The sequence below is a fragment of the Filicampus tigris genome, chromosome 12 (genome assembly GCF_054856515.1).
Source record: "Filicampus tigris isolate MCC_2025a chromosome 12, RoL_Ftig_1.0, whole genome shotgun sequence".
NCBI lineage: Eukaryota > Metazoa > Chordata > Actinopteri > Syngnathiformes > Syngnathidae > Filicampus > Filicampus tigris.
The window spans coordinates 3,857,941-3,885,516 of record NC_141228.1 but is presented as its reverse complement, the minus strand read 5'-3'; the positions used below and the strand labels follow the sequence as shown (position 1 = coordinate 3,885,516).

Sequence of the window (27,576 nt, the reverse complement as noted above, 5' to 3'; positions counted from 1 at the left end):
GTACTGTGGTCTCATGTGAAGTCCCAGTACACCATAAAGCAGGGGTCTTCAATCCTGTTCCCTGAGGGTGCCCTGCCTGTTTTCCATCTGTCCCTGCTGCAACACACACCTGATTCAAATGATCAGGATCGTTATCCAGCTTCTGCAGACCTTTGGTGAATATCTGTAGCAGGGAGAGATGGAAAACAGGCAGGACATTGGCTCTCGAGGAACAGGATTGAATACTCCTGCCATAAAAGGTCCCGCTATGCCACAGGCTAAAATTGAGAAGTACTGGTACCCCGCACACCTGCGTACCGGCCCACTTAAAGCACTGGTTATGATGACGCATATTTTTGGCTGAGAAAAAAAAATAAAAAAATACTTAAATGTTACAAGATCACCATAATCTCCTAAATTAGAACTATCTTTTACAAACAAATGAACTAAAATTAAAAGAAAATTTAAATTAAATATTCATTATTTATTTTTAAGTCACGGAGTCCCACAGAAGAAGGATGAAAGAGCCACACGCGGCTCTGGAGTCGCAGGTTTCCTACCCCTGGGTTAACCCATCATGTTCCTGCTGTCACTCACCAGGCCACACACACACTCTTTAAATGGATACAGCTCAGGGGCACAGTTCAACTTCAGCTTGTTCCAACATATAGTAATTACGCCGAATAAAAAAACAGTTTATTTCCTTCTATCCTCTACCATTATGTTTTCATACAATAGAGTTCTATTTGTCTTGATGAATAGCTTGCAAAAAATGTGGTGGATTTTGGGGTCTGGAAAAGATTTTCAATGAGGAATACTGATTTGTTGTAAGAGTATATTCAGTTACGAGTTTGACCACAGAACAAATTAAACTCCTAAGTCAAGGCACCACTGTATTTTAATTCTGATGCACCCTAGCATCTACGTAAATGTATGCACATGACTGCACATGTACATCACAATGCAAAGGAAGATGCTTTATTCCTTATAGAAAAATACTGAATTTCCTAAAAATTTGGAATCCCCTCCCCCCGGCACAGGGCGTCCCAATGTATAATTTATTTCCAAAAACATTTCCTTCCTCATCCGTGTTCCTGCTAAGGCATGGTAGAGACAAACAAAGTGTATTTCATTATTCATACCAGTTGCAGAGGGCGAGTGACGTCAGACTTGTTATGAATGTCGTCGCAGGCACCGCCCCCATCGAGTGGCGTCCGTTGTGCGTGGCGGCTCCTCCTCCTCCTTCTTCTCCTCCTCCTCAGTCCAACCCTCTGCACTTCATGTAAACAACTCCATTAACCCCGCAGCTTAACCCACCCGCCGACAGACACTACATGTTCACGCGTGGCGTGAATGGCGACAATGTTGCACAAAAAAACGGCCAAACGCGTTATCACAGTAACATCTGTTGTCAACACCAACTGTATATTTGCGTGTCATAAAAAGGTTGTGGCGGACACTGTGAGGTGAACGCCAACCTGGTAAATCTTTCATATGTAAAGGCTGGAGCGTTGCGACATATGTAAACTGGTATCACGCAGTAACAGCCATCAGGACATCGATAATATGACTAGAGTACCCTTGATTGTTGCACTTTTAAACAAAGAAAAGTAAACCAAAACCACGACAGTATTTATGCTATTACATATAGATTTTCGTAATGGGTATAAATGGTTTTACATAAGAAAAAAAGTGCAATAATTATACGCAAGAGTGTGCATCCAAATGTTGACGCCCAACATTGCACGCACACACATACACAGGCGCACACACCCCTTTCTCAACAAAAAACAAACAGAATGGTACAAGATCCTATTCTCAGCTTTTAATATTATGAACACCACGAAAGCATCGGTATATCATAGTATAATTTGGCTCACTTACCTGCTTTCCGTCCGTTTAGCGCCCCGTGTTTACATGAATATTTTTAATGACGCAGCAAGAGCACACGGAGCAACGTGATTGTCGCCATTTTTTGTTGTTATTGAATTCTCCAAAGCCATGTGACAAGATGATCACGGTTTTAAAAATAGACTTCCGATTGCGGAAAGAAGAATTTTGGAGGGAAAAAATGTTTCAAATGAGCCGAAAGCAGGTTGATCCTCCGACTTGTTATGGATTAGTCTGCTTACTGACTGAAGGCGTGAGCAATATTTGACAGCTCATGGACAGAGCTACACGGCTTGCAACAAGTACAAGTACATCATCATTCCTGTTGAGAAGAGCAGTGGCAGAAACTCGTATGTGCCACAGCTGGATCGGATGTCAGAGATGAAATTTAATCTGATTTCATATCTATTTAAAATTCTGTCAACAAGTGGCAGATCTCAACTTTACCAAATTGTAATTTTCACCAAATCCATAGACATTAACCACCACAATGTATACCGTGTGGCAACCACAAGTTTACATCATGGAACCATGGAAATAACAGGTTCGTCGCATCACATTCCAATAAATATTTACTGAATGTTTGATGATTATTGGTTAAAAATGTATGTGAATGTGTTGTCATATTATATATTTTTCTGTGTTTGGCGTGCAACCCCGTTATATGGAGCAACTGAAAAACAAAATAATCATAAAAGCATTGTTGAATAAATTCTTTATAATCAAAGAAAATCTGTAATTACAGTAACGGGGTTGCAAATCAATGTTAGAGTTTTGCCCAAGAGTGTACATGCTTGCTGTGTTAGCTGCTATGTTTACTGGTCAAGAGCAAATAGCTATAACCATTTTTGATATAAATATGTCTTTCCTAATAATATGAGGAACAGTGTTGCATTGTTTTAGTGACACACTTACAGTTGAAAACATGGGATGGGATGAGGGGGGGGGGGTGGAGATGTAAACAGGAAGAGAGGACTTCCCTTTATGTCTAGTTTAGTTATAGTGAGCAATGCTTGATGGTGTAATTTCTGACCAGTCCTGTAGCTCACTTTTTTTCCTCCTCCCGTTTGCTGAAAAGACTTTAGTTAGTTGGGTTGCGTATATTGTTGAGAGACAACTCCACAGCATAATTACAATTATTTAAACATGTGTTTGAGAAAAACGTTTTAACAATTTCAAGTGGGCATATCAACAAAATCCTACCAATAATATTATTTTTTAAAACTAATCTAAATATGTATTTTATTTAATTTGAGAGGAGTAACAATATTTAGGAATCACTTTGAAATATGTTAAATTACACGACAAGTTCATGTGCTATTTTGTGCATGCATGGATCATTCAACATTTCATGTGGGTTGTGGGAAGGCGGGCAGAAAATGTCCCACAATTATATATTTATTTATTGTTTGTTTGTTTGTTTATTTGTCATCAAACTGTATTTTCGTCATTTGGCAACCTGTTTGCTATGCGAGACCACATTTGTGTTTGCACTGTCGTCTGTATACAAACAGTACGTTTGAAAAAACATAGTTGGCCACAGGGTGGTGCCATGGGATGTGAATGGGCATAAATTTGTCTTTCATTCTGTGTTCCGTGCCAATGAATTACTTTGAAGATTCACCATTACAATGATTCGGGTGTCAGAAAGGCACCACAAATACCTACATTTAAAATATAAAATTACAGTAGCCTATATGTTCTAGGAAACTGTTTTAAACCAATTCTATTCTCTTCTTTCTACAGGTATGTTTCTCTCCACTGCACTCCTGTACAATATAAGGATTCAAGTTTTTTGGTTTTTTTTTTTTGCTGTCCAATCTGACTTCAGCCTCTTTGTCCTTCCAGATCAATCTAATCTGCCTAAATAAAGTCTTCAGATGGCTGATATAACCTCACACCCGTCACCATGGAGGCGGGCCATGTAGGCCCCTTCGGTGGACAACCAAGTTACATGTTTGATGACTGACAGTGAGATCTAATCAATAAAACTGCACTACACTTCCATGTTTTATGATGCTTTTATTTATTTATTTTTAAATAATATTAATATTTTTTATTTTCATGCTGGAAAAAGTATGGGCCCTATTTTGGTAGATAGGTGCTCATGTGCTCTGTGTAAAAACGGACTTCATTTTAGTGCCTGGGCAAGTCTAGTTTACCGTGTTTGGGACTGCTATGCACCTCATTGAGCATTCTGGCACACGGAGCTGAGCTGACAATTTGGTCACAAAAGTAGACTGCCCTTGGCGTAAAAGCGCATCTCAATTTTCGGATTGGAGCAAGTCTAATTTAGCGTGTTTGTGAATTTGGTAGACAGCATTATTAGGCATTCTGGCAGACCGAGAGCATTTATTAAATTCTATTAAACATCCGCGGCACACCTGCCAATTTGGTGGGAAAAAGTAGACTAAATTTCAGCCTACCAAAAAACAGGTCTAAATGATGGCGCAGGTGGTGTAACACAATTTTGGTCATCGTATTTCATTCAAAATACAACAGTGTGGGACAATCCCTCTGAATCATTGTACAAATCAATTCATTGAATGAATTATAATCATTCTCATGTTAAAACTATTTTAAAAGCAACCTCTTGACCGCGCAGCACAATTATTGTGTGGGGGGAGGGGTATCTCACATGGGTGCACGGTCGTGGGTGCAAGGCCGTCTCCAATTGCCCACGTCACATGTGCGGCTGACTATAACATCCGCAAGGGGAGATCTTGCAATTTACCTGTATAAATGCACTTTATGTGCCAATGTCATGCATCGACCCCAGCGAGTCTATTTCTGCCTTACACAATAGGCCCTGGTTTTAATGCAAATGAGGGGAGCCGCTATAATTGGTCGGGAATATGCTATGTTCCATCCCATAATGGCGCAAAATTTCGCAACTGCCACATTACACTAATTTCTACCTGTGCAAAGCCTCGGGAGAGATCAAAAGAAAGAAAACTCCACCCATGCGCACAATTAGATTGCGCTTTGGGCTAGACTTAAAATGTGTACAAAAATAGGACCCTATGTCTCCCAGCTGGCCCTGAAGTGCCTTGGGATTTCCCCCAGAAGAGTTGGAAGAAGTCGCTGGGGGGACGGAAGTCTGGGATACCCTCCTGAAGCTGCTGCCCCTGCAACCTGACCCCGGATAAGCAGTAGAATGTGGATGGATGGATGGATGGATGGATGGCTGGTGAACACGGATGGACGGATGGACGGACGGACGGACGGATGGATGGATGGATGGATGGATGATGAATACGGATGGACGGACGGACGGACGGACGGATGGATGGATGGATGGATGGATGATGGACAAATGGATGGATAGTTTTCATTGAACCCTTCGTCCCATTGTATCTATTGTATATCAAGGTATCTGACATCAATATCGAGATAAGAAATGTTCATATCGTTGATCTGTAATTGTTTGCTGTTGGTTCGGTTTAATATGATGATTATGAGTCAGTGTTGCACAAATTGAGTATAAGGCTACCAAAAAATGTGTACCTGTACAAGTAAGTCAAAGGTGATGCTGATAAATGGTGAAATGTGACTTTGTCCCAAGGATATTATTGCAGCCAATTAACGTGTAGTGCTGAAAAATTTTCAAACAAACCCCAAATTCCAATGAAGTTGAGCTGTTGTGTAAAAAGTAAATTAAAAAATGTAGTTTTAACACAATTATTTGAAAATACTTTTCAACCTATACTACAAAGACAACAGAATGATTATTCAACGTAATGGATACTATTGTTTTTGCAGAATATTCTCTCATTTTGAATTTGACATTCTAAAGAAGATGGGACAAGGGCAACAAATTACTGGCAAAGTTGGGAATGTTAAAAAAAACACACCAGTTTGGGACATTCCACAGGTGAACAGCAAAAGCCACATATCAGCAACACCCAGAAACATCACAGGCTTCCCTGGGCCCAAGCTCATCTGAGATGGGCTAACGCAAAATGGAAAAGTGTGCGTTGGTCTGATGTATCCACATTCCAAATTGTATTTGGAAATGGTTACTGCTTCTCATGGTTTTCTTCCATGTTCAGAAAGATTTGACAAGTTGACCAATGTTCAGCAGCTTATATCGTCCACACCTCTGTCGCTGATAAACAGCATTTTTGGTGGAAAAAAAGCATACAATTACACAATGTACAACAGACTTGTGCACAAAAAAATAATATTTTAAATAACATAAAACACACATCAGCTATGGCCACATACTAATTTTGCCTTCTAAAGAGAAATTCAGGAGCAATTAGGAGAAACTGAAGAGATTGCCATCTTCGCTTTCCTCAGACTAACTGACATAACTCCTGATTAACGGTAACTACGCATTCCTACCACGCAATGCAATGCCAAACCACATTCTACACATGTTACAACAGCGTGACTTTGCGGTATAAGAGTGTGTGTACTAGACTGGCTTGCCAGCAGTCCAGACCTGTCTCCCACTGAAAATGGGTGGTGCAACAATGTATCCTTTTTCATCTGAAGTTGTACATCAAGCAAGAATGGGAATCAATTCCACCTACAAAGCTTCAACAATTAGTGTCCACAGTTCTCGAACGCTTATTGAGTGTTATTAGAAGGAAAGGTGATGTAACACAGTGATAAACATGCCTTTTTTTATTCAAACGTGTAGTTACAATGGCTTGTGTAGTGGTTTACTTGCTTGATTTCCATACAGGCAACGTGGGTTCTGTTCACATTCAGTGACAATGTGAATGTGAGTGTGAATCGTCTGATCAGGATAAGTGGTATAGAAAATGGATGGATAGAAAACGGAATTGTCAAACCATTGGTTTTGATGTTAAAAATAGTGAAACTTCAAAAAACACTTTACATTTTGTAAATGTATATTTTGCAGTGTAATCTAGTCTCAAGTTTTGTTATTAATTTGAAGTTCGTAAAAGAGTGTCTGAACACATACACTCATTTTCATTTTTGTAATTTTGTTTATACCTCTATGCCACTGTACCAAAGAGTTTGATTTAGCCTCAGTGCCATATACTGTGAGTAGGTGATTTTGTCGCTGTGACATTTTCTCTTGGAACCTGCCAATCTATCTGCAGTATTGCACACATATTTAGTTGAAACCAGTTGAGACTGTGGAGTCCCATTGTCACTAGGCTAGGCAGAGCCGCCGTCCTGTATGCGGTGGCTCAGGGAGTATAAAGGCCTAGATACACCAATCCGACATCGGGCGTCGGTAAGCGTCGAGGCATCTAATTGATGTAGCGAACACCGTCGTAACAGCGGACCTCGTCAGGAAGCGTCGGATGGGCGTTCCAGCATGTTGAATCGGCATCGTGAGTCGTGACATTTGGTCACTTTGATTGACTGTTAGCTAGCAAATCAGGGCACGGGGCACGAACGGGAAGTGACCAATGTAGATAAATAGTGAGCACGCCGTTGCTGCCTTCTTACAAGTACAAGAGGAAGGGTTGACAATCTAAGTACCGTATTTCACAATACCGTCTCAAGAGCCACATCCTCAATTCGCTTTTTTTCTTTTGTACCCTCCGTTTATCTGCACCACACATCTCCTTTTCTGGTGGTTTCTGTCTTTTAAGCATCTTTGCAATTGCTAATGTCCTCTAGCAGCTACCCTGCTTTTTTGCTATAGAAAAATAAGGGTCGAAGTCTGAGCAGCTGGGCCAATCACATTAAATAGACGCATGGATCAGTTCAAAAGGGGGATGTGGGGCTGCGTATCCCCCAACAAAATGCAGTGACCCATTCTGACGTTACACTCAGTGCTACCTGCCGCTGCGAGGGTCAACCACAACATTACATTAAAAAAAAAAAAGAAAAAAAAGTTCGACCACAAGAGGGCCCGTGGGTTTACAAAACTCACCAACCCTACATCATCTACGCCACTGCTCAGAACTTTTCAAAATGGAAGGGAAATTATCAAATTGCTGTGTGCTTTGCAGTTGCTGTTTCCCTGCGTTCGTCCTAACAGTATGTAGAGAAACGCAAGAACCTGCAGCTTTTCCATCATCAGTGCCAGCCCAATTTTTACCCTGCTCCTTGGACTGATCAATGTCCAATCATTAACCTGGAAGTAAATGACACCTCAAAGCGTCACATCCCGGAGAGGGCAGGCCTTTGCCCATGCTGGTGCTGGACGGTTTTATTAGCGCATTTTACTGTGATATCCACAGAAATGTACTGTACAGCACATATCTCAAAGTCAAGACCGGAAATGGCCTGCGAGAAGGTTTTCTACGGCCCCAGGGATGATATTGATTTATAATTAGAACCGGCTCGCAGACCGCAGCAAGCCGGTGTGAGTAGCAGATGTGATCGAGTGTCCAGATTGTATCAGGTCCTTCGCGCCTGCTGATGATGTCCATCCATTATCCATACCGCTTATCCTCACAAGGGTCTTCGGGCAGTAGGCGGGGGACACCCTGAATGGTCGCCAGCCAATCGCAGGGCACACAGAGACAAACATCCGCACTCACAATCACACCTAGGGGCAATTTAGAGTGTCCAATCAACTTACCATGCATGTTTTTGGAATGTGGGAGGAAACCGGAGTACCCGGAGAAAACCCACGCAGGCGCAGGAGAACATGCAAACTCCACACAGGGAAGCCGGGGCCGGGATCGAACCCACAACCCCTGAACTGTGAGGCGGACGTGCTAACCAGTCGACCACCGTGCCGCCGCTGATTACGTCACGCGCTATAATATAGTTCTGTAATATATTTCTTTGACACCCCCTGGCTGTTGTGTTTGGATGTTCTGAATTATTAAATAAAAAATAAAATAGAATAACGAACATTACCGCTACTTTTGCGAGGATGGTCCTTCGGTCGTCACGTCACTGTTTCGTAGCTATCGGAATCGGATTGTGGTGAAAAGTTATTCGGAGTAAAACACGTTTCAGGAAATACTTCACATTATATGCAGTGCATACAATCTTGCAGCCTGAGTCAACCACAAAATTGTTGCCAGTTCATCAGAAGAAACGCAAACGTTCCGCTGATGTTGTTTCACAAAACGAGCAGCGGCTTCTTCTCGGGTCATTAGCGGAAGTGACGTACAAGCTGCCTCGCAAAAGTAGCAGTAATGTACTTTATTTTATTTTATATTTAGCCATTCAGAACATATAAACACAACAGCCAGGGGGAGTGACAAACATAGAGGCAAAAACATATATTACAGAAATATATCATAAATCGTGATGTCATCAGCAGGCGCGAAGGACCCGATCCAATCTGGACATTTAAAAAATTTTCAATGAACATTCGGCCCTCGGCTTGTAGCTAAATTTTTTATTTGGCCCTCCATCCATTTGACTTTGACACCCCTGCTGTACAGCATTTACAGTTACTGAATCAAATACAGTCAGCCTTATCACTTAATCTGGGGCTAAATTTGATTGATTTAATTGATATTCACCAGCGTTCACTGGTGTTTAAAAAACAAAAATATAATTTTAAATGATTGGATTGCATGCCATTTAATGGCAAATGGGTTTACTTTTTAGTTCTCATGCTGCCTGGTGAAGGAGGGCTTTATGTGGCTCCAAAATAAAGGCCAATGATGCTCGAGAGACACCCATACTGATGAGCTTGCCCTGCAAAAGTGATCTGCAAATAATGATGGGGTACTTATATGTGAGCACCAATAACTGCTAGTTTCATGTTCCAGTGAATCAGTGATTTAAGTTTGACACATACAGTATCTGACTACAATTGATTAAATTCTAGCATGATTCACCAATACGTGTTTTCATGCATACGCTGAGAGTTTTTGTGCATACTGTATAAACTTGGGTATGCACAATCACACTCCATATTTTTTACCCCCGACCCATTCCCCTGTCATCATCCATTCCATTCCATCCATTCATTATCGGAATCGCTTATCCTCACAAGGGTTGCGGGCGTGCTGGAGCCTATCCCAGCTGCCTTTGGGCAATAGGCGGGACACATCCTCAACCGGTTGCCAGCGACTGGCAAGGCACACAAAGACAAACAACCATTTACTGGAATTCCTGCTGAATTGTGTGCTGCTGTACTAGTATACAAGTCGTATACTTCTAGTCCACAGTTTAGTTTACAGGTTTATAATTGAAGAGTACTGTAAGTACACTCATTTATATGTTAATAGTATACAAGTTATGTCCGCTGATAGTGTAGTGGTACACACGCCTGAGTTGTGTGCGGGCAGCGTGGGATCGATTCCCGCTCAGTGACAGTGTCTATGTGTGCCCTGCGACTGGCTGGCGACCAGTTCGGGGTGTAGTCTGCCTTCGCCCATTGACGGCTGGGATAGGCTCCAGCAACTCCCCGCGACCCTGTATAGGATAAGCGGTTTGGAAGATGACATGACATGACATAGTATACAAGTTGTATACTTCTAGTCCACAGTTTAGTTTACCGGTTTATACTTGAAGTGTACTGCAAGTACACTCATTTATATACTACCAGGGGTGTTACTATGGGGGGCAGGGGGGGGGGGGGGGGCAGTGCCCACCCACGGACACGCTCTGCCCACCCAAAGAAAACTGGATGTAGTTCTGATGGCAGAACCCAAAACAAAAAAAAAAACATCGTCACCTGCATGTCCCTACTGTTGAATTATGGTTGTGTTCTAAGTTTTAACCTTTGTTTGTGTTGTTACATCCTCTCTCACCTTAAAAACAAAACAAAACAAAAAAAAGTATTGTCACCTGCATGTCCATACTGTTCAGTTATGGATGTCTTATAAGTCAAATAAAATCAAATAAACTTTTATTTGTTTAGCCCAAATTACGACAACAGTTATCTCAATTAAGGACAAAACAAAACACATTTTAAGGTGTAGTAGTCCTACGCTGGATTTCGACCTACTTAAGCATTTTAGCACCCCCAGGTAAGACTAATGCCCACCCACACCTGGCATCCTGGCATACTGTATACTACTTGTATACAAGTTGTATACTTCTAGTTAACACTTTAGTTTACAGGTTCATATTTTACGGTCACTCATTTATGCACCATTATACTTGTACAGTACATTTTAAGATAGCTTACTGTGCAAATACAGTATATAATAAAAGTAAAGATGTGCATTAAAAAAAGTCATGATATCAAATATTTCTTTATTGAGAAAGGGTATTTCAGCATTTCAATTGTTTCTATTTTCCCCATTTATTTATTTTGCATAACTAATATTACATTTTTCTCTAATTATCTTCCTCACATCTTCCATTGTGGTGTCAGGGAACTTCACCCGATTATGTTCTGTGGGTGAAAAAAAAACACGTGAAACAAAGCATTACTCAAATGTTATTTTCCAGTCACCACTCGCAATTAATTAGACATGAAGGGTTTTCTATACACTTCTGAATTTAACTTAAGAGCAATAAGCAATAAATGCTACAGGGGAACTGGATAAAAATGAGTGTTGCTGCATGTGTATGTGTGTACGTACAGCAAAATAGGTATTACAACATATAATATATCCCATTAAAAGTGTAGCATTGATAGTTGATACATCAAAATATATGATGATTTTCCAGCCTGTTTTCCCTCGAAAACATAACATAAACTTATAAACGACGTGGTCTGTTTTCAAAAATATTGGTCCCTAAATTGCGTCTCACGACGGAATCAGTAGTTCACCACAGCGCCTTTTGCTGGAACAAGTGGAGCAATGAAGTTCAACTAAATACAGAAGAGTATAGTGCTACCCAACGTAAGTTAAACATCGCGTTTGAAGTCATGTAGACTGCAATATATTTGTTTTATTGTCAATAAAAAGTATATGGCCATGAGAAGGATTTGCACATGATAAAGCTGCTCAATGTTTATTGTTCATTGTATTAGAGTATTAGAGATAGTGTGAATTTGTCGCATGTATGATTTTTGAAAGTGTAGAACTGTTGGGGCGCTTTGCAGTAAAAAAGACTACAGATACCACATCGCCTTGCGACATGCGTGACTGAATCATTCATCCGCATTTTTTCTGGGTGATGTGCGCAGTAAAATGGGGCGTTGTAGAGACTCTCACGTCCATTCGCGGATAAACTCTTTTTAAAGACATAGGGTACCGTAATGTAAGCAAAAGAAGACCTTAAAGAAAAAAGAGGAAATATGGTTTTGAGGTTGGTGTATTAACGGAAACGTTCACCAAGAATTTATTTTGCCGTCCAAACATTGGATCGAGGGGGTTGGAGCTTGTTGGGAGTTTCCCATTTTAACGAGTTAATTTTGGTTGCTTTTCTTGCAAAGAGCAAACGGGACAAGTAACATTACTCCGTGCAAACGGGAGCAGACTTTTATTTTATTTTTGAAGGAAGGACATGGCCAAGTTGTTCCGCGCTGCTATAATGGGTCCTCCGGGCTCAGGTAAAGGAACCATATCAGAGAGGATTGCGCAAAGCTTCGGCCTCCAGTATTTATCCAGTGGTCACTTTTTACGTGAGAGCATTGCAGCTAATACAGGTAAGATAAACTTGGATCATCCTAGCCCAGCACGAACACAAACGTTTGTTTTCAGGAAAACGTGATGCATGAAGCAGCACATCTTGTATGACAACACGCGTTAAATATTTATTCCGTAGTTGAATGCTTTTAACGTTTCCGAGGACTTTTTCATAATAATTAAACTTCTTGAGAATCATGTATTTTTGGACATCTATTCACTCCTCAAAGTGCAAGGCAACTGAGCATGTAACTTTGAATACGTCTTGTAACCAATTATAATAGATGGCTGTGACGCACGCTGACTATAAACATATAGATGCAATGGAAATTGTAATTAATTATAGTTATAACAACAATAACAACAACAACAATAATAATGACAATAATAATAATAACAACAATAATAATGATAATAATAATAATTATTATTATTGTTCACATTCTGTTCGTGATGTCGGTTTTGCTTTGGATTTGATCTCCTGCTTCAATCCACAGCAGGCTCCATACATACACTGAAATTCCCACTTAGATTCTCGCTTAAGCACTTTGAAGGCAGCTTGTTGTTGCCCATATGTTACATAACAGATGTTTGACAATCCAGTTGGCGATGCTGGAGTTTCTCACCCCCTATGCCTAGCAGTTGAATGAACATTCATTTGAATTTCAGAGGAAGTACTCTTAAATCCATAACTGAACTATACAGGATTATCTACTGTATCTGTTGTAAACCAGAGGCAGGAGTGCAAGTTAAGACATATGTGGAGAAAGGCATGCTGGTGCCAGATCAAGTGATGACCAGGCTCATGATGCCCAGACTGGAAAACCTCAGTGGCCAAAGCTGGCTTTTAGATGGTAAGAAAATATTCCATATGTTTCCCTAATACATTATTTAGCATCGTCTCTGTACATTGTGTGCTGCTGTAATATACTCAATTTGCCCTGTAAAGCAATGTCTTTCCATAATGGGTATGGCAAACATTCCTTTACGGTGATTGGCCAACTTTTTTCCACCCCCATTAACACAGATGACTTTTTTAGGAGAAAGGCATGGATGCTCTCTGCTGTGCTTTTAACTGTACATCTGTGCATAATTAGCTTGTGGTACTGAAACCACAACCTTCTGGTCTGTACTTATTTACAGCACTGCATTTCCATCATGTCCACATATGTATATAAGGGCTGTTAATTTAGTGCTTTATTTTCGAAGTCAATCCAACCCCCTTTTGACGCCGTCATTTTTTTTTATCGCGTGATTAAGGTTTCCATAGCAACCAGCTGCTGCATTGATAAAGGCTGCTGGTCACCGTGATCTATACATGTATATTGAAAAAAAAAAGCTTTAGAGTAGAGGAGGCGTTACATCTGCTTCAAAATATTGACGATGAAGATGAATTGCTCGGCAGACACATGCACTGTTTCGTCCCCCTTAGGATGGGGCACCGAAAACGAATCGAGTGGAATCGGTTCCATCATTCCGGTTCTCCCGGAACCGTTCAGATTTTAGAATGTTGGTGCTAAATTTCGATTCCTAATTAGCCGCGTGGAAGAGCCACGAACGAAGTACGACCGGTTAAAAAAAAAAATTGTGCGCGCGTGGCGCGCAGCTTTGGACTCCTGCTGCGGAAGCTGCGTAGCAATAGCACGTTAGCTCGTCCCCATGCGCTCTCAGCTCTTCGGCTCGCTTCGTCTCGACCGGCAAGCGTTGGGCAGCGGCGGCGACTCCTGGCGTGCGCCGGGCCCTTCACACGGATCTCCACAGCTGCAGCAGCCGGCCGACGCCTAGCCATAGAATGACGCGATGCGGCTCATGACCCAAAGTCAGAATCTGTTAAGTACGTCTAATTGCAACATTGAACCAACAAGTTCAACGCACAAATGCACATATATCCAGCTAATATTGATCTTAGATCATACGTAGCTGCAGTATATACATAAATACTGTACATACAGATACATCCTATGGTTACATTGCTTAGATTAGATAGACTTTCCTTGCTTGCCCTTAAAATGCAGCGTTGTGTTTGTCGTATATATTTTCTTTCTAAAGCAAGACAAGGTTAGCCAATCAATTGGTGTTCAGTAGCATGCTTTCAGTAACAGCTGAAATTGTATGTGTGTGTGTTTGAAAAAAACTGAAGTGCTGTTTGCGTGAGTTGAATCCAATGCTTGTTTTTTCAATTGAAGATGGTAAACCCAAACATTTTTTTTTTCAAGAATATGTTCTATGCAGGCCCCCTAGTTCAAACAAGGCATTCTGATTAATATTGTGTTTGTGGAATATGAGTTAAGTTGCAAAATCTATCCATTTTTTACCATGTCAAGGGTCGGCTTTTGTATTACTTCTGTCGACGGAAAATGACATTACAGATGCTGAGGGCTCAAATAACGACCAATCATGGCTCAGTTTTAGAAAACAGGTGAGCTGTGATTGGTCGTTACGTGTGTCAGGTTCCGTAAAACCCGGAAATGGAGTGGATCCCACAAACACAGACAAGCGAGAAGATTTGAACAATATTTATTGACAAAAACACAACCAATTTACTACCGTACAAAGTACAAAATAAACGCAGGCAGATTGCCTGGAAAAAACACGGGAAAACCAAAAACGCTTGCAAAAGGCAAGGAGAACAAGTAAACGCAAAATCACCTGCCACAGAGGGAAAGTCCAAATAGAAATAAACAAAAACTCCACGGGATAACAAACATAAATACCGAAATACTTGGGCAAAAACATGCGATCAAAACTACAAGATAATTTAGCAGATTGAGAAAAACAGACACTAGGTTCGATGGACGTAAACAAGGTGAATAATCTCACGATTGTCCTTTTAAAGTCCTTAATTGTTAATACCGCACAGGTGCGGCGCCGAAGGACACGCCCCCACAGCTAATCAGCTGGAACACAGAGCAGTTGACATCAACACAAAACAGACAAAACATGACAACGTGAGCCCTGAGCAACTGTGATATCATTTTCAGTTGAAAGACGTGACAAAATGGACGCCCCCAGTGATGACTAAAAACAGGTGGATTAACTCTTATTCCACAAACGCAATATTTATCAGAATGCCTTGTTTCATTTAGTGGGTTTGCATGGAGCATATTCTTAAAAAATAATATGTTTGGGTTGACTTTGCATAAGAAAATCAATCCTCTTATTCATGTTAAGGGTGTTAAAATTCAAGAAAATAATGGGACAATAAAATCAAGGGATTTTTTTACAGTAAATAAAATATGCGATTAACTATGAGTTAACTATGAAAAAATGCGATTAACTACAATTAAAAACGTTAATTGCTTGACAGCACTAACGTCCATTTTCACACAGGATTAGTAATATTTTCGTAATCAAAGTTTCGAGCAGCATTACCAATATGTACACATATTAGGAATGTTTAAAGCAACACTTTAATTTGTCCGTTTTTGTTGTTTATGGCGGTGCCATGTGGAGTGTGGACAAAAGTGGTCGTGTTTTGTCGAAAGTCAACCACATTTCCCATGAGCACCAGCGTGTAGTGTCGTGAAATCCTGAGCTCTCGCTGGTCTGCAAGTTGTACTGAATTACATTTCTATTTCCAGTGGCTTTGTGAAATATGAATAGCGATGAGGTAATGAATCTAATTTTGTTTAAACAATACTTTGTTTTTTTTGTTTGTTTTGTGGCTTCTGCCCTTCTGCGTTGTGAAAAAATGTTATTACAGGTAGTCCTCGTATTACGATGTACACGACCTACGACGTTTCGATTTTACAACGCCCGTGCCTCCTCCCCCATTTTGTCCCCAGCACCATAGTGACTACGTTTACATGCAGTCAATATTCGGGTTAAAATCAAAATTCAGATTTCTGAAACATTCTGAATATCCCGTTTACATGATTGAGCGGACAGAGTTGCTCCGGCATTTGAATAACCCACTGTGTATGGCGACACACGGCGTCACGACTCAAATGGATGTTTTTTCCATTACGTTCAACTGTCAGTAAAACACTTGATATTCATGTCACTCACCACATGAATGAAGCAGCCATTTTCCTCCTCGCTCCAAAAGTGTGCTTTTGTGCTGTGTCTCTGAGCTTGTTTACCTTTGCTTAGGTATTTGCGGTGGTTGTGCGCCAATCACCGCACCTCCGCCTACAAGCACTACCTGTACTATAAAGACCAGCATTCCTTGCGGTTGTGCATGCGAAATTGAGGTTACATCACCAGTGTAGGAACGGAACTCGTTCGTAAAATGAGGACTCCCTGTATGGTCGAATACTTCCCCAGTGTTGGATAAACAACATATAAAGAATAGAATTATAATTATTTGTCATGTACATGAAATCTGCATTTGACCCATCACAATAGCGGACACATTAAACACACTGTTAGTGGTACACACTTGAGCAGGCGGCTACTTAAGCACCTGGGCAGCAGTTTGGGGTATCGGTGTCTTGCTCCAGGACACCGCAGCTGTGTGTTCGGGGGGATGTTGTGGCCAAGGTCCCCACGGTGGCAAGTGACGATCTTAACCATTTGGCCACTTATTCCACTTTAATTTTGATGGAGCTGTCCTAAAAGCAAGACAGGTCACTGCTTTTTCCCCAAGTTAAATATTATCTAGAATCTTTAACAGTGGACAAACATTGATGAACACTACTTCTTGTTGAGTCACAGGATTAAACCTGGAAGCAGGATCAGTAATCAATCAGTAAACATATCTTTTTCAGGTTGGCCAGAAAAAAAAGAGTCACACAGTTAGGCATACATTCAGAATGTTTTTCAGAACATATACAGTACGGTATGCTTCACTTATAGTTAAAGCACTGTACAGTTGAAGAAAACCTCCGATACATGAACACATGTGTACCTTTTCACAAAATGTCTAATAACTCCATAATTCCTGTTCCTGCCTTTGTTTTACCACAATAAAAAATACATTAATGTAAAGACTAAAGATTTTGTAGAAGAATAGTAGTAAAGATTTTATTCTGGTGTAATTTCTTAGAGTATCACCCAAATGGTTTGTGTTTATTTATTTTTTCTAAAAAAAAAGTACAGTTTACTTGTCATCTTTTCAAAATAAACATACCAAACCGAAGTTTCCAAAATATTAGGGGTGTAACGGTACACGTGGGTGTATTAATACGTATAATACGTTTTGGTATGGCATGTTCGGTTCGGTCCACCTTGCGTATCGTTTCTGATCAGTTTTTATTATTAGCGCGAGCTTACGCGCGGGCGCTATTAACTGTTGCACGCGGGAGAGGAGGGCGGCGGCACTAAAGAAGAGCAAACGAATACGCAAATACGGTCCCCCATACACTGCTGTCTCCTGTTTGGGAACATTCTGGCTGTCGTGTTGAAATCGCTGATGGGGAAAGGTAGGTGTATAAGTCCCAAAGTTCTGTGCCGACATTGCTACATGAGCACACTTGGTACACCCGTGATTTCATGTTTCGAACATGTTTAACAGCACGTTTTGTGTTGTCACATGCAGTATCAGACTCAATTTTCTAATTTCTTGTTTCTCACCAGGTTTTCCACGTACAATTTCACAGGCCCAGTCCCTGAACAATTTGTACCAGCTTGACTTGGTGATCAGTCTCAACATCCCTTATGAGACTCTTAAAGACAGACTGAGTGATCGCTGGATCCACGCAGGCAGTGGTCGAGTTTACAACATGGGCTTCAACCCACCCCGAGTGCAGGTCTGAAAAGCTGAGTGCTGAAGTGCTTTGTGATGTGACCAAATTATTGCTTTATAATTCTCTCTCATGATTTTTTTAGAAAATGTGATTGCAGTTTTCCTGCTCACAATTCTCTTCTAGTTTCCCGCATATATTTTGTTTATACTGTACACATTGAACTTTGACTGTCAACATGCTGTCTCATACACAAACGGGTACATATGAACCAAACAAGTACATATTACAGAATATTAGTTTTTCAGTGTTGTATACAAATACTTGGGTCTCTGGTGTACCTGTTTATGTTTGCTGATGTGTCCATGTGCCACAAAAATGCTTTCGTTGAGGCACAGGCTTATTTGATATACTCTTGGCTCTGTGCCTGATGGTAGAAGCAGCAATATTATATGTGGGTATTAAACAGTGGATATCAAAACTCAACACACCCCTGTTGAAATGCCGGATTTTTGGAACAAAGTATTGAGTTCTACAGGTTATAATTCACATTAATGGTGGAAAATGATCTATTATTTTTACTTCACAAAAACCTGGTGTTTAAAGGGGTGTGTGGACCTTTTTTGTATTCACGGTACACACTGAGATGGGTAGTAACGTGCTACGTTTACTCTGTTATATATGCTTAAGTAATTTTTGCGATAAATTGTACTTCTTAAAGTAGTTTAAATGCAACATACATTTTACTTTTACTTGAGTATATTTGTTAAGAAGAAATGGTGTTTTAGCTGTTACTTTGAGCTACATTCTGCCATCCATCCATCCATTTTCTACCGCTTATCTGGTCACGGGGGCATCAGCTTCAGCAAGGAAACCCAGACCTCCTTCTACCTAGCCACTTCTTCCAACTCTTCCGGAGGATCCCAATGCATTCCCAGGCCAGCCGGGAGACATAGTCTCTCCAGCGTGTCCTGGGTGATGCTCAGGGCCTCCTCCCGGTGGGACATACCTGGAACACCTCACCAAGCAGTCGTCCAGGAGGCATGCTAACCAGATTACCGAGCCACCTCTTCTGGCTCCTCCCAATGGAGGAGCAGCGGCTCGACTTAGAGTCCTTTCCGAGTGACTGAGTTTTTCACTCTATCTCTTAGGGAGGAGGAAACCAATTTTGCCTACTTGTATCTGGGATCTTGTTCTTTCAATCACAACTCACAGCTCGTGACCATAGGTGAGGTTAGGAACGTAGATCGACCGGTAAATAGATACGGTGCCTTGCAAAAGTATTCACCCCCCTCGTCCTTTTACCTGATGTGTTACATTACAACCTCTAATGATATTTAAATCAGAATTTTGTTTGATGGATCTGCACAAAATAGTCTAAGTTTTGAAGTGAAATGAGAAACAAACATATAAAAAAAAAAATTTAAAAAGAAAAATGAAATTTGCCATGTGCATGTATATTCACCCCCTTTGTTATGAAGCCCCTGAAATGTTCTTGTTCTACCAATTACCTTCAGAAGTCACATAAATAGTGAAACAAAGTCCACCTGTGTGCAATTTAAGTGTCACATGATCTGTCAGTATAGATACTCCTCTTCTGAAAGGCCCCAGATGTTGCAACACCTAATGAAGAAGCACCACTAACCAAATACCACTATGAAGACCAAAGAACTCTCCAAACAAGTCAGAGACAAAGTTGTTGAGAAGTACAAGTCTGGGTTGGGTTCTAATAAAATATCCAAATCTTTGATGATCCCTTGGAGCACCATCAAAGCCATCATCATCAAATGGAAAGAGCATGGCACCACAACAAAACTGCCAAGAGAGGGTTGCCCACCAAAACTCGCAGACCGGGCAAGGAGGGCATTAATCGGAGAGGCAGCCCAGAGACCAAAGGTAACCCTGGAGGAGCTGCAGAGTTCCACAGCACAGGCTGGAGTGTCTGTCCATAGGATCACAATCAGCCGTACACTCCACAGAGCTGATCTTTATGGAAGGGTGGCCAGAAGAAAACCTTTACTTTCAGTTAAAAATATGAAGGCACGTTTTGACTTTGCACAAAGCCACGTGGGAGACTCTCAAAAGGTATGACAATTTTGGTGTTTTGTTGCCTCACAGCCTGGAATTAAAATGGATTTTTTGAGGGTTTGCATCATTTAACTTACAGAACATGCCCACAACTTTGAAGACGTGATATGTTCTTTATTGTGAAGCAAACAACAAATAGGATAAAATAACAGAAAACATGCACAATGATGTTGAAAACAATGATGTTCGTCTTCAAAGTTGTGGGCATGTTCTGTAAGTTAAACGATGCAAAGCCTCAAACAATCCATTTTAGTTCCAGGCTGTGAGACAGCAAAATACGAAAATTGCCAAGAGGGTGAATACTTTTGCAATAGTTTTTCAGCTCAGCTCCTTCTTCACCACGCAAACCGATACGGAGTCCCCATCACAGCAGATGCTGCACCGATCCCCCTGTCTATCTATACAATCTATCCATCCTACCCTCACTCGTGAACAAGACCCGAAGATACTTGAACTACTCGACTTAGGGCAGGATCTTATCCCCGACCCGAGAGGGCACCCTTTTCCGACTGAGGACCATGCTCTCAGATTTGGAGGCGCTTCTTTCCAACCGCTTCACACTCTGCTGCGAACTGCTTCAGTAAGAGTTGGAGATTGCGGCTTCAAGAAGCCAACAGGATCACCTGCAAAAAGAATAGATGCAATACTGAGACCACCCTCAACGCCTTGGGTGCACTTAGAAATTGTGTCCATAATGTTGAGAACAGAATATGTGACAAAGGGCAGCCTCGTCAGAGTTCAACCGTCATTGGAAATGAATCCGATTTACTGCCGGCAATACGGACCAAACTCCGCCCGTATGAGGGATCCAATACCCCGTACTCCCGAAGCACCCCCACAGAACTCCCCGAGGGACTCAATCAAACATATTCTCCAAGTCCACAAAGCAAATGTTGACTGGTTGGGTGAACTCCCACGCACCGTCAAGGACCCTGCTGAGGGTGTAGAGCTGGTTCACTGTGCCATGGCCAGGAGGAAAACCGCACTGCTCCTCCTGAATCAGAGATTCAACTTCATGATGTACACCTCAGAATAGACCTTACCAGGGGGGTTGAGGAGTGTGATCACTGATCCCCCTATAGTTTGAACACACCCTTTCTTAAAAAAGGGGACCGGCCGGTCTGCCAATCCAGGGGCACTGACCCTGGTGTCCACGTGATGTTGTAGATGTGTGTCAACTAGGACAGCCCCACAACATCCAGAGACTTTAGAAACTCTGGGCGGATTTCATCCAACCTCGGCGCTTTGCCACTGAGGAGCTTTTTTACCGCCTTGCTGACTTCAACCCCAGAGATAAGAGAGCCCTCCTCACAATCACGTCCTTGTGGGTCTCAGTGTCATTGCTCGCATGAGCATTGAAGTTCCCCAGCATAGTCTCCGCTTTCCAGCACAGAGCGGGGGCCCCGGTGACCCACCTCCGTGCAAGAAAAATTGTGGACCACTGTTTTTTCTTCATTCTAAGGGGTCCCTGAGGTGTGCTTTGTCTGGTCCCTCACCTAGGACCTGTTTGCCAAGGGTGACTCTGCCAGGATCTTAAAACCCCAGACAACTTAGCTCCTATTATCATTGGGACACACAAACCCCTGCATCACGGCAAGGTGACAGCTCACTGAGGGAACATTTTTTATTATGAATCTATTATGTTTTGATTTGTCAGACAGACATCCGCCTTGGGTACTTTCACATGACTCTGTTTCAGCAATACAGTGGAGCTACTTGCGATGTTTGACCAATCAATCATGAGCCGGGCAGTTACACGATCGGACACAAAGTCTCCGTAGCCTCACACCAAGCAAAGTTTTCAAAGTGACACATTTTCGTGAAACCTGCTAATAACAACATAAAACAGCAGCTATGTAATCTCTGCCTGCTGAACGTATTGTGCTGTTTTATATGTGTAAACAAAGAAAGTGTATTTAAGACGATTCAGAATTTGCCTGCATCTGTTATTTTGTAGGGATTCATTTCATTGCTTCACTTAGAGTGATAGTGCTGGGCAATATCTGAATATGCACATTCCCACTTTATATTGTTTTCCAGTTGACTTTGACTTAGATTTTTAAAAAAAATCCAGATACAGTACCGGAACTTCATTGTAAGGAATCGATCGTTAATGTAATATAGTATTAGAAAATTTAATGCATACGTTTTTTTTCCGGGTGAGGGAATTACCGTTTGACAGAGGTCGGTCCGTAGGTGGGAATACTTTCTGTAATGACCAATCACGGCTCAGCTTCAGAAAACAGGCCAGCAGTGATTGGTTGTTACCTCAGTTCTAAGCAGTTGTGATGTCATTTTCAGTCGACATAAGTGAGAAAATGGCCGCCCCCAGAGATGGCTAAAAACGGGTGGATTAACTCTTATTCCACAAACGGAATATTTATCAGGATGCCTTGTTTCAACTAATGGGCTTGCATAGAGCATATTCTTGAAAAAAAAACCCCGTTTGGATTGACTTCTGTTCACTCGTAGAGAAAGATGACTAGAATAACCAGGGGTTTTATTTAATGCACTTAAAAATGGCTTCTATCAAGCAAAGGATTTCATTCAGAGGCCAGTGTGCCTTACAGTGAAGTAAAAATATTTGCTTCAGTACTGAAGCAACATTGCGACATTTGGCCCAACAGAAACAGATTTTGAGTCAGCACAGAAAAATCAGTCATAGTCATAACATTGTTATGCAACATTGTCATGTAGCAAAAGAGCGCAGCTCATGTGACACAAAAGGCGCCTCGGCTTTCCACGGAAATAATGAGCAGAAAATGTAGTAGGATGAACTTTAACGTTATCATCTGATTGAAGTTTGTTTTATCCCTGGTTCCAGTGCCACTTTGTGGGGGTCTTTACACATTTAGGCATCTTTACGTACGTGCATACATACGCATATATGTGCGTATGTACACGTGCACATACATAAAAGGCTATCACTGTGAAAAAAGTAAAACAGGATAGTGCACACCCCCTCATAGAACATAACATTTAAAACATGCAATAGCGATACAGTATAATCAATAACATGATTTTTTTTTACTGTAATTAAAAGAGCCTAGCAGCTGCATTACATGGGGCTACACTGGCTCCCACGTAAGATGAAGCTTGTTTTATCCCAAAATATTATTCGTGCATTGTCTTCGCCCATTCGGTCCATAAAGGTTTGACTTTGGTTTCTCTCTGTTCACTGTGTGACGCTACAAAGGGCAAGGATGACATCACAGGGGAGCCGCTGATCCAGCACGATGACGACAAACCAGAGGCTTTGATGGCAAGACTGAGACATTACAAAGATGTGGCAAAGCCCGTCATAGATTTATACAAGTCAGTAAATTCTTGTTTTTATTTTGAGCAATAAAAGTTGATGCACAGTTTACGTAAACATCCCACATCATGTTCCAAAAACAACATTTGGACATAGTGGGAATACATAGGAAGTTTAATTTTACCAATACAAGCACAGCATTGTTTGACTGCTTGATTGGTATTTTGATGATCATTTGATTGTCCGGTAGGATGTAATTAAAAGCGTTTTATGACCTTTTACGAAAATGCTACATTACACTTGTAACTTTTTCTCTTACCTCTACATTCAGGTCACAAGGAATCCTACACTCATTTTCTGGTACAGAAACAGATCGGATTTGGCCTTACATCAACTCTCTCCTCAGCACCAAGATGCACACACAGCCGATTGATGCCCATCAAAGCCAGGCACCCTGACTTTGCTAAGAGAGAAGACCTCAAAAAACATCAAGAAGAAAGTAGAAGATGTGGAGTGACTTTCTCCAATGCTGGATTGTTTGTCTTTCGGGTTCGTCACTGACAGTGGAATTGAGAAATGGCAGGATGCAATCTGTTTTCACACAAGTGAATTTTGCAGATTTTTTTTTTTTTTTTTTTTTTGAGGCGTGCGTGTGTACATTTCAGTAATACAATCAAATGGTATTTAGTAAATCGCTAACTCAATCAATAGATGCTATTCTATTCAAACTCTCATCTAAACTTGCAACATGGTACAATCTCATTGCACAGAATCTTAATTGGTTCTGCATGCAAGACAATAGCTAACAACAGAACAGCAGATTAGAAAACAGAAAAAGCAAAAGGAAGAAAAATGTCAACTGTAAATGACGGACTTCCTTTGCAGTATACAGTATCTCCACCACAAACTATATGCAATATATTCATTGAATCAGACTGTTTGATTTAGATGAACAAAAAACCTCTTCCGTAGTGGTGAGGAAAATCATTCCAAAATTGAATTTGGAAGTGGACTAATTTTATCCAGTATAATCTAGTACATCATTGTAATACCTCAAGAATCTCAAATCAAGTCTCATTCAAATCCATAAAGACTTTCTCAGTCATAATCCCTTCAGCAATAATCCCTGAATATTCAAAGAAAATGGTCAAGAATGTCTGCTACAGAGAGTAGACAAACATAGTCTATTAGTTAACAAAACAATTTGTCCCATAATTATGGAAGCGTGGTACTACCAGTGTGGAGTAAACATTTTTTACCGTCAAATATGTTTGAACGTACTTGGAGGTACGTTTGTAAGTATTTAAATGTGTTTGAACTATTTGCGAGTACTTAATAACATGTCATTTTTTCCCATAATGCCACGGGGTATTGACTTGCACATCTGCAAGTAAAAAAAAATATATATATATCTTTTCAGCGTTTCGTATACATCATACCAATACATTTGACAATTAAGTAAGTAATTAAGTAAATTTATTTGTAATTTCATGGATTTATTATGTTTGCTGTGCATGATTTCTGTTTGGTATTTTTCCCATAATGCCACGGGGTATGCACATGCGCAAGTCAATAGCCCATGGCATTATGAGAAAAAATGCTGCATGGAAATTATGCATTGCAGACATAATTGTAAAACCATAAAATTACATATAAACAATACACTTTTTTTTTTACTTGCCTATGCGTGAGTCAATACCCCGTGGAATTATAGAAAAAAATACTTGAAGTTTGTAGCGTTTACTCTACAAGTACGTATTTGGAAGTACGTTCAAACATATTTGCCAGTCAAATATTTTTACTCCATATCGGCAGTTCCACGCTTCCGTACATAAGAAATGCAATTGAAATAATCCATTGCAGAGCCAGACTGTTATCGTCACTATTATTTAGCAGTAAAAGTGTAAAGATAAATCATATAGCGTCTAAGGAATTATAGACGGAGGCTTGCTGAAGAGAGCTCGCCTCATACATGTTTTTTTTACATTCTCAAATTGTCATAGAAATGTGTCCATGTGTGTACATTGTTTTACCACTGTATAGAAAAACTTACAAAGGGGAAATTATGTACTCACCATGACCATGATTATGTAGACAGCGTTGAACATGCATAGAGTGAAATAATGTGTGACCGGAAGCTAAATTTCTTCACATTTACCCAACACAGCTGCCTTATGCGGCATATATTCCTATGCTATTATTGTAATGATGTCTCTTTAGCCATTTTGTACACAGCGGCCTTGAAAAAGACACGTGTAGCAATATATTCCCTTTACTATGCTATAATTTCCATCACACACACACGCACACACACCAGGGGCGGAGCCAGAACGTGGCTAATGGGTGGGCCTGGAAAAATTTGACTAGGCCTCAGCCTGAGCACAATCCTCCTATGTCCCAACGCATCGTATATTCAAATAAATTGATAAACTGAATAAAATGAAGTTCAGATCTTCGTTAGACAACCGCATTTATGCCATTCTTAATATTCAATAAAATAAAAAACACAACGAGACAATATTTGAAAAGTAATTTGATAATAATTGACAAAAAAATGTAAAAGTATATCTTTTTTTATGAATCTCACCGTCTGTCAATCTGGGTGGGCCTGTGCGCACCCAGGCCCAACCACGGCTCCGCCCCTGACGCACACATTCCTCTTTGTACTCTTTTGTGGTGGCAACCCCAAAAAGTCAAAGAAACGCAAACGCGCGTGGACTCGGTGGCGTTTATTCAGCCTTAAGACGCTCACCAAGATGAAGACTTGCGCGATATGAGATCTAACGTCGTGGAAGATGATAGTTCGACCTGAGTTATTATGCAACTTGAATGCATTTTGTTCCTGAAAAGTGTTGGCGAGTTATCAAACTGTGTAACCTTTAGGGCGTTTGAGTTTAGAGTTTCCAATGCAATGCAAAAGGTCTGAATCTGTCCTCTCTCGCTCTTGAATTAGAAATGAACATTATCAGGGTCAATTCTACATTTGCTGTCGCATGTTGTGCAATGCAAACAAGGCCGCTGTTACGTAACTGCTCCGGACAACCAGTTACAGAGTTAGTTGTTACTATTTTGCTCTATTATCTTAATGTTTAAAGGTGTATTTAGCATTCCAAAAATGTCTCAATCTAACTCTAAAGTGCCCCTTGTGGTTTGTGGTTTCTTTGTTCCTCAGTTTCAAATATCTTTTGTTCCACACATGTGACAAGTTACAGCAGAATTTATGACAGTGGTCATTATTGTCTAATAGATGGTCATGCCTAAAGTCTGCTTCTCTGCCTGTTGCCTTATGTAAAGATGTATCATTTCACAATGAATTGGGGTCTTTATCTTGAGCAGGGTACACACATAGGGCTTTTTCAACATCGATTTGTCATTTGTTTTTGAAATGTGAGAGAACCCACACACGAAAGGGAATAAAATAGGTGAGCATTTGTGTATGGCTCTGAGAGTATGTGGTCTACAATTAAAAATTTTAAAAATCACTAATCACTGTCGGAGACATCTGAGGATTGGGCCTTTAGCCAAATTGTCACTATGTGTGTACCCCGCTTAACGGGACATTGTATATATTTGTGTTGACATGAATATAGTTCCTTGTAGTTATGAGTACTTTCAGTATGAGACATAGCATTTTAGTTTTTACACTGAATATAAAATGGTTGTTGTAAAATTCAACTTGTTAACCCTCTTACAGAGAGGGACGAAACAGTGTTCTCTAATGAGTGGGTAAATGCCTTATATATAAAAAATATATGTATTATTTTTAAATATGTCTATGCAAAATGTCAAAAGACTTGTTGGGAGTGTACTTTTTTTGTAACCACACCTGAAAAATCCAAGTGGTTTGGCAGCTTTGTTTGATCAGAGAGTTGAATGGGTGCGGTGTAAAAGTTTTCAGGTGGTCATGATCATTGAATACACCCCACTGCTTTTGTGTAAAACATTTCTTTTCGCTTCACTATTTCAATACAGATTCTGCTCAATCTTGTCATATTTCAAATGCAATAAAAACAACTTTCTGGTGAATACATTCTCTCTCTTAATGTGATTAACTTCATCCCTTATATTGAGTTGAACAAGATTTTATGAGGCACATTTAAATAATTGGTGCTCTGGCGTCAGAGTTGCCCAGTTTATTTGAATGGGTTTTTTTCTGTATGCAGTTAATGGTTGCAACATTTATTAGTAAACATTTTAAGGATATGATCAGAGGTGGTCATTCCACCAGACTGACAGATCGTCACGGAGGGACGTATGTTTTGCTGACGAATGACGGGACACCTTTTAAAAATAACGGAATGACGACTGG

At 40.6% G+C, this 27,576-nt stretch overlaps 2 protein-coding genes and 1 long non-coding RNA gene across 4 annotated transcripts in view; 2 read left to right on the top strand and 1 right to left on the bottom strand.

Moving 5' to 3' along the window:
* jak1 (Janus kinase 1) overlaps nucleotides 1-2,117 on the bottom strand; it is a 52,435-nt gene extending 50,318 nt beyond the window's left edge. The window contains exons 1-2 of one of the 2 annotated variants that reach the window (XM_086046874.1): nucleotides 1,864-2,117; nucleotides 1,122-1,255 (exon numbers count right to left, since the gene is read on the bottom strand). In XM_086046874.1, the coding sequence (XP_085903000.1) occupies nucleotides 1,122-1,183 (62 nt within the window). In that variant the 5' untranslated portion in view covers nucleotides 1,184-1,255; nucleotides 1,864-2,117. The remainder of the gene's footprint in view (nucleotides 1-1,121; nucleotides 1,256-1,863) is intronic. The other variant, XM_086046875.1, reaches the window with a different exon arrangement.
* On the top strand, nucleotides 1,748-3,874 carry LOC147138103 (uncharacterized). The gene is made up of 2 exons (XR_015088933.1): nucleotides 1,748-2,413; nucleotides 3,718-3,874. It is a non-coding gene; the product is annotated as an uncharacterized LOC147138103 (long non-coding RNA).
* Nucleotides 3,875-11,848: 7,974 nt separating this feature from the next.
* On the top strand, nucleotides 11,849-27,293 carry ak4 (adenylate kinase 4). The gene is made up of 5 exons (XM_086047950.1): nucleotides 11,849-12,319; nucleotides 13,034-13,153; nucleotides 17,817-17,989; nucleotides 23,208-23,326; nucleotides 23,599-27,293. The coding sequence occupies exons 1-5, from the start codon at nucleotides 12,178-12,180 to the stop codon at nucleotides 23,723-23,725; spliced, it is 681 nt and encodes a 226-aa protein (XP_085904076.1). The 5' UTR covers nucleotides 11,849-12,177; the 3' UTR covers nucleotides 23,726-27,293.
* The last annotated feature ends 283 nt before the right edge of the window (nucleotides 27,294-27,576 follow it).

Bases quoted from the DNA above. Each gene is read 5' to 3' on its own strand.
- ak4 (XM_086047950.1), top strand. From the start codon at position 12,178: ATGGCCAAGTTGTTCCGCGCTGCTATAATGGGTCCTCCGGGCTCAGGT. The intron at 13,154-17,816 runs GTAAGAAAATAT...GTTTCTCACCAG, and splicing joins CCAAAGCTGGCTTTTAGATG to GTTTTCCACGTACAATTTCA. The intron at 23,327-23,598 runs GTCAGTAAATTC...CTCTACATTCAG, and splicing joins CCCGTCATAGATTTATACAA to GTCACAAGGAATCCTACACT.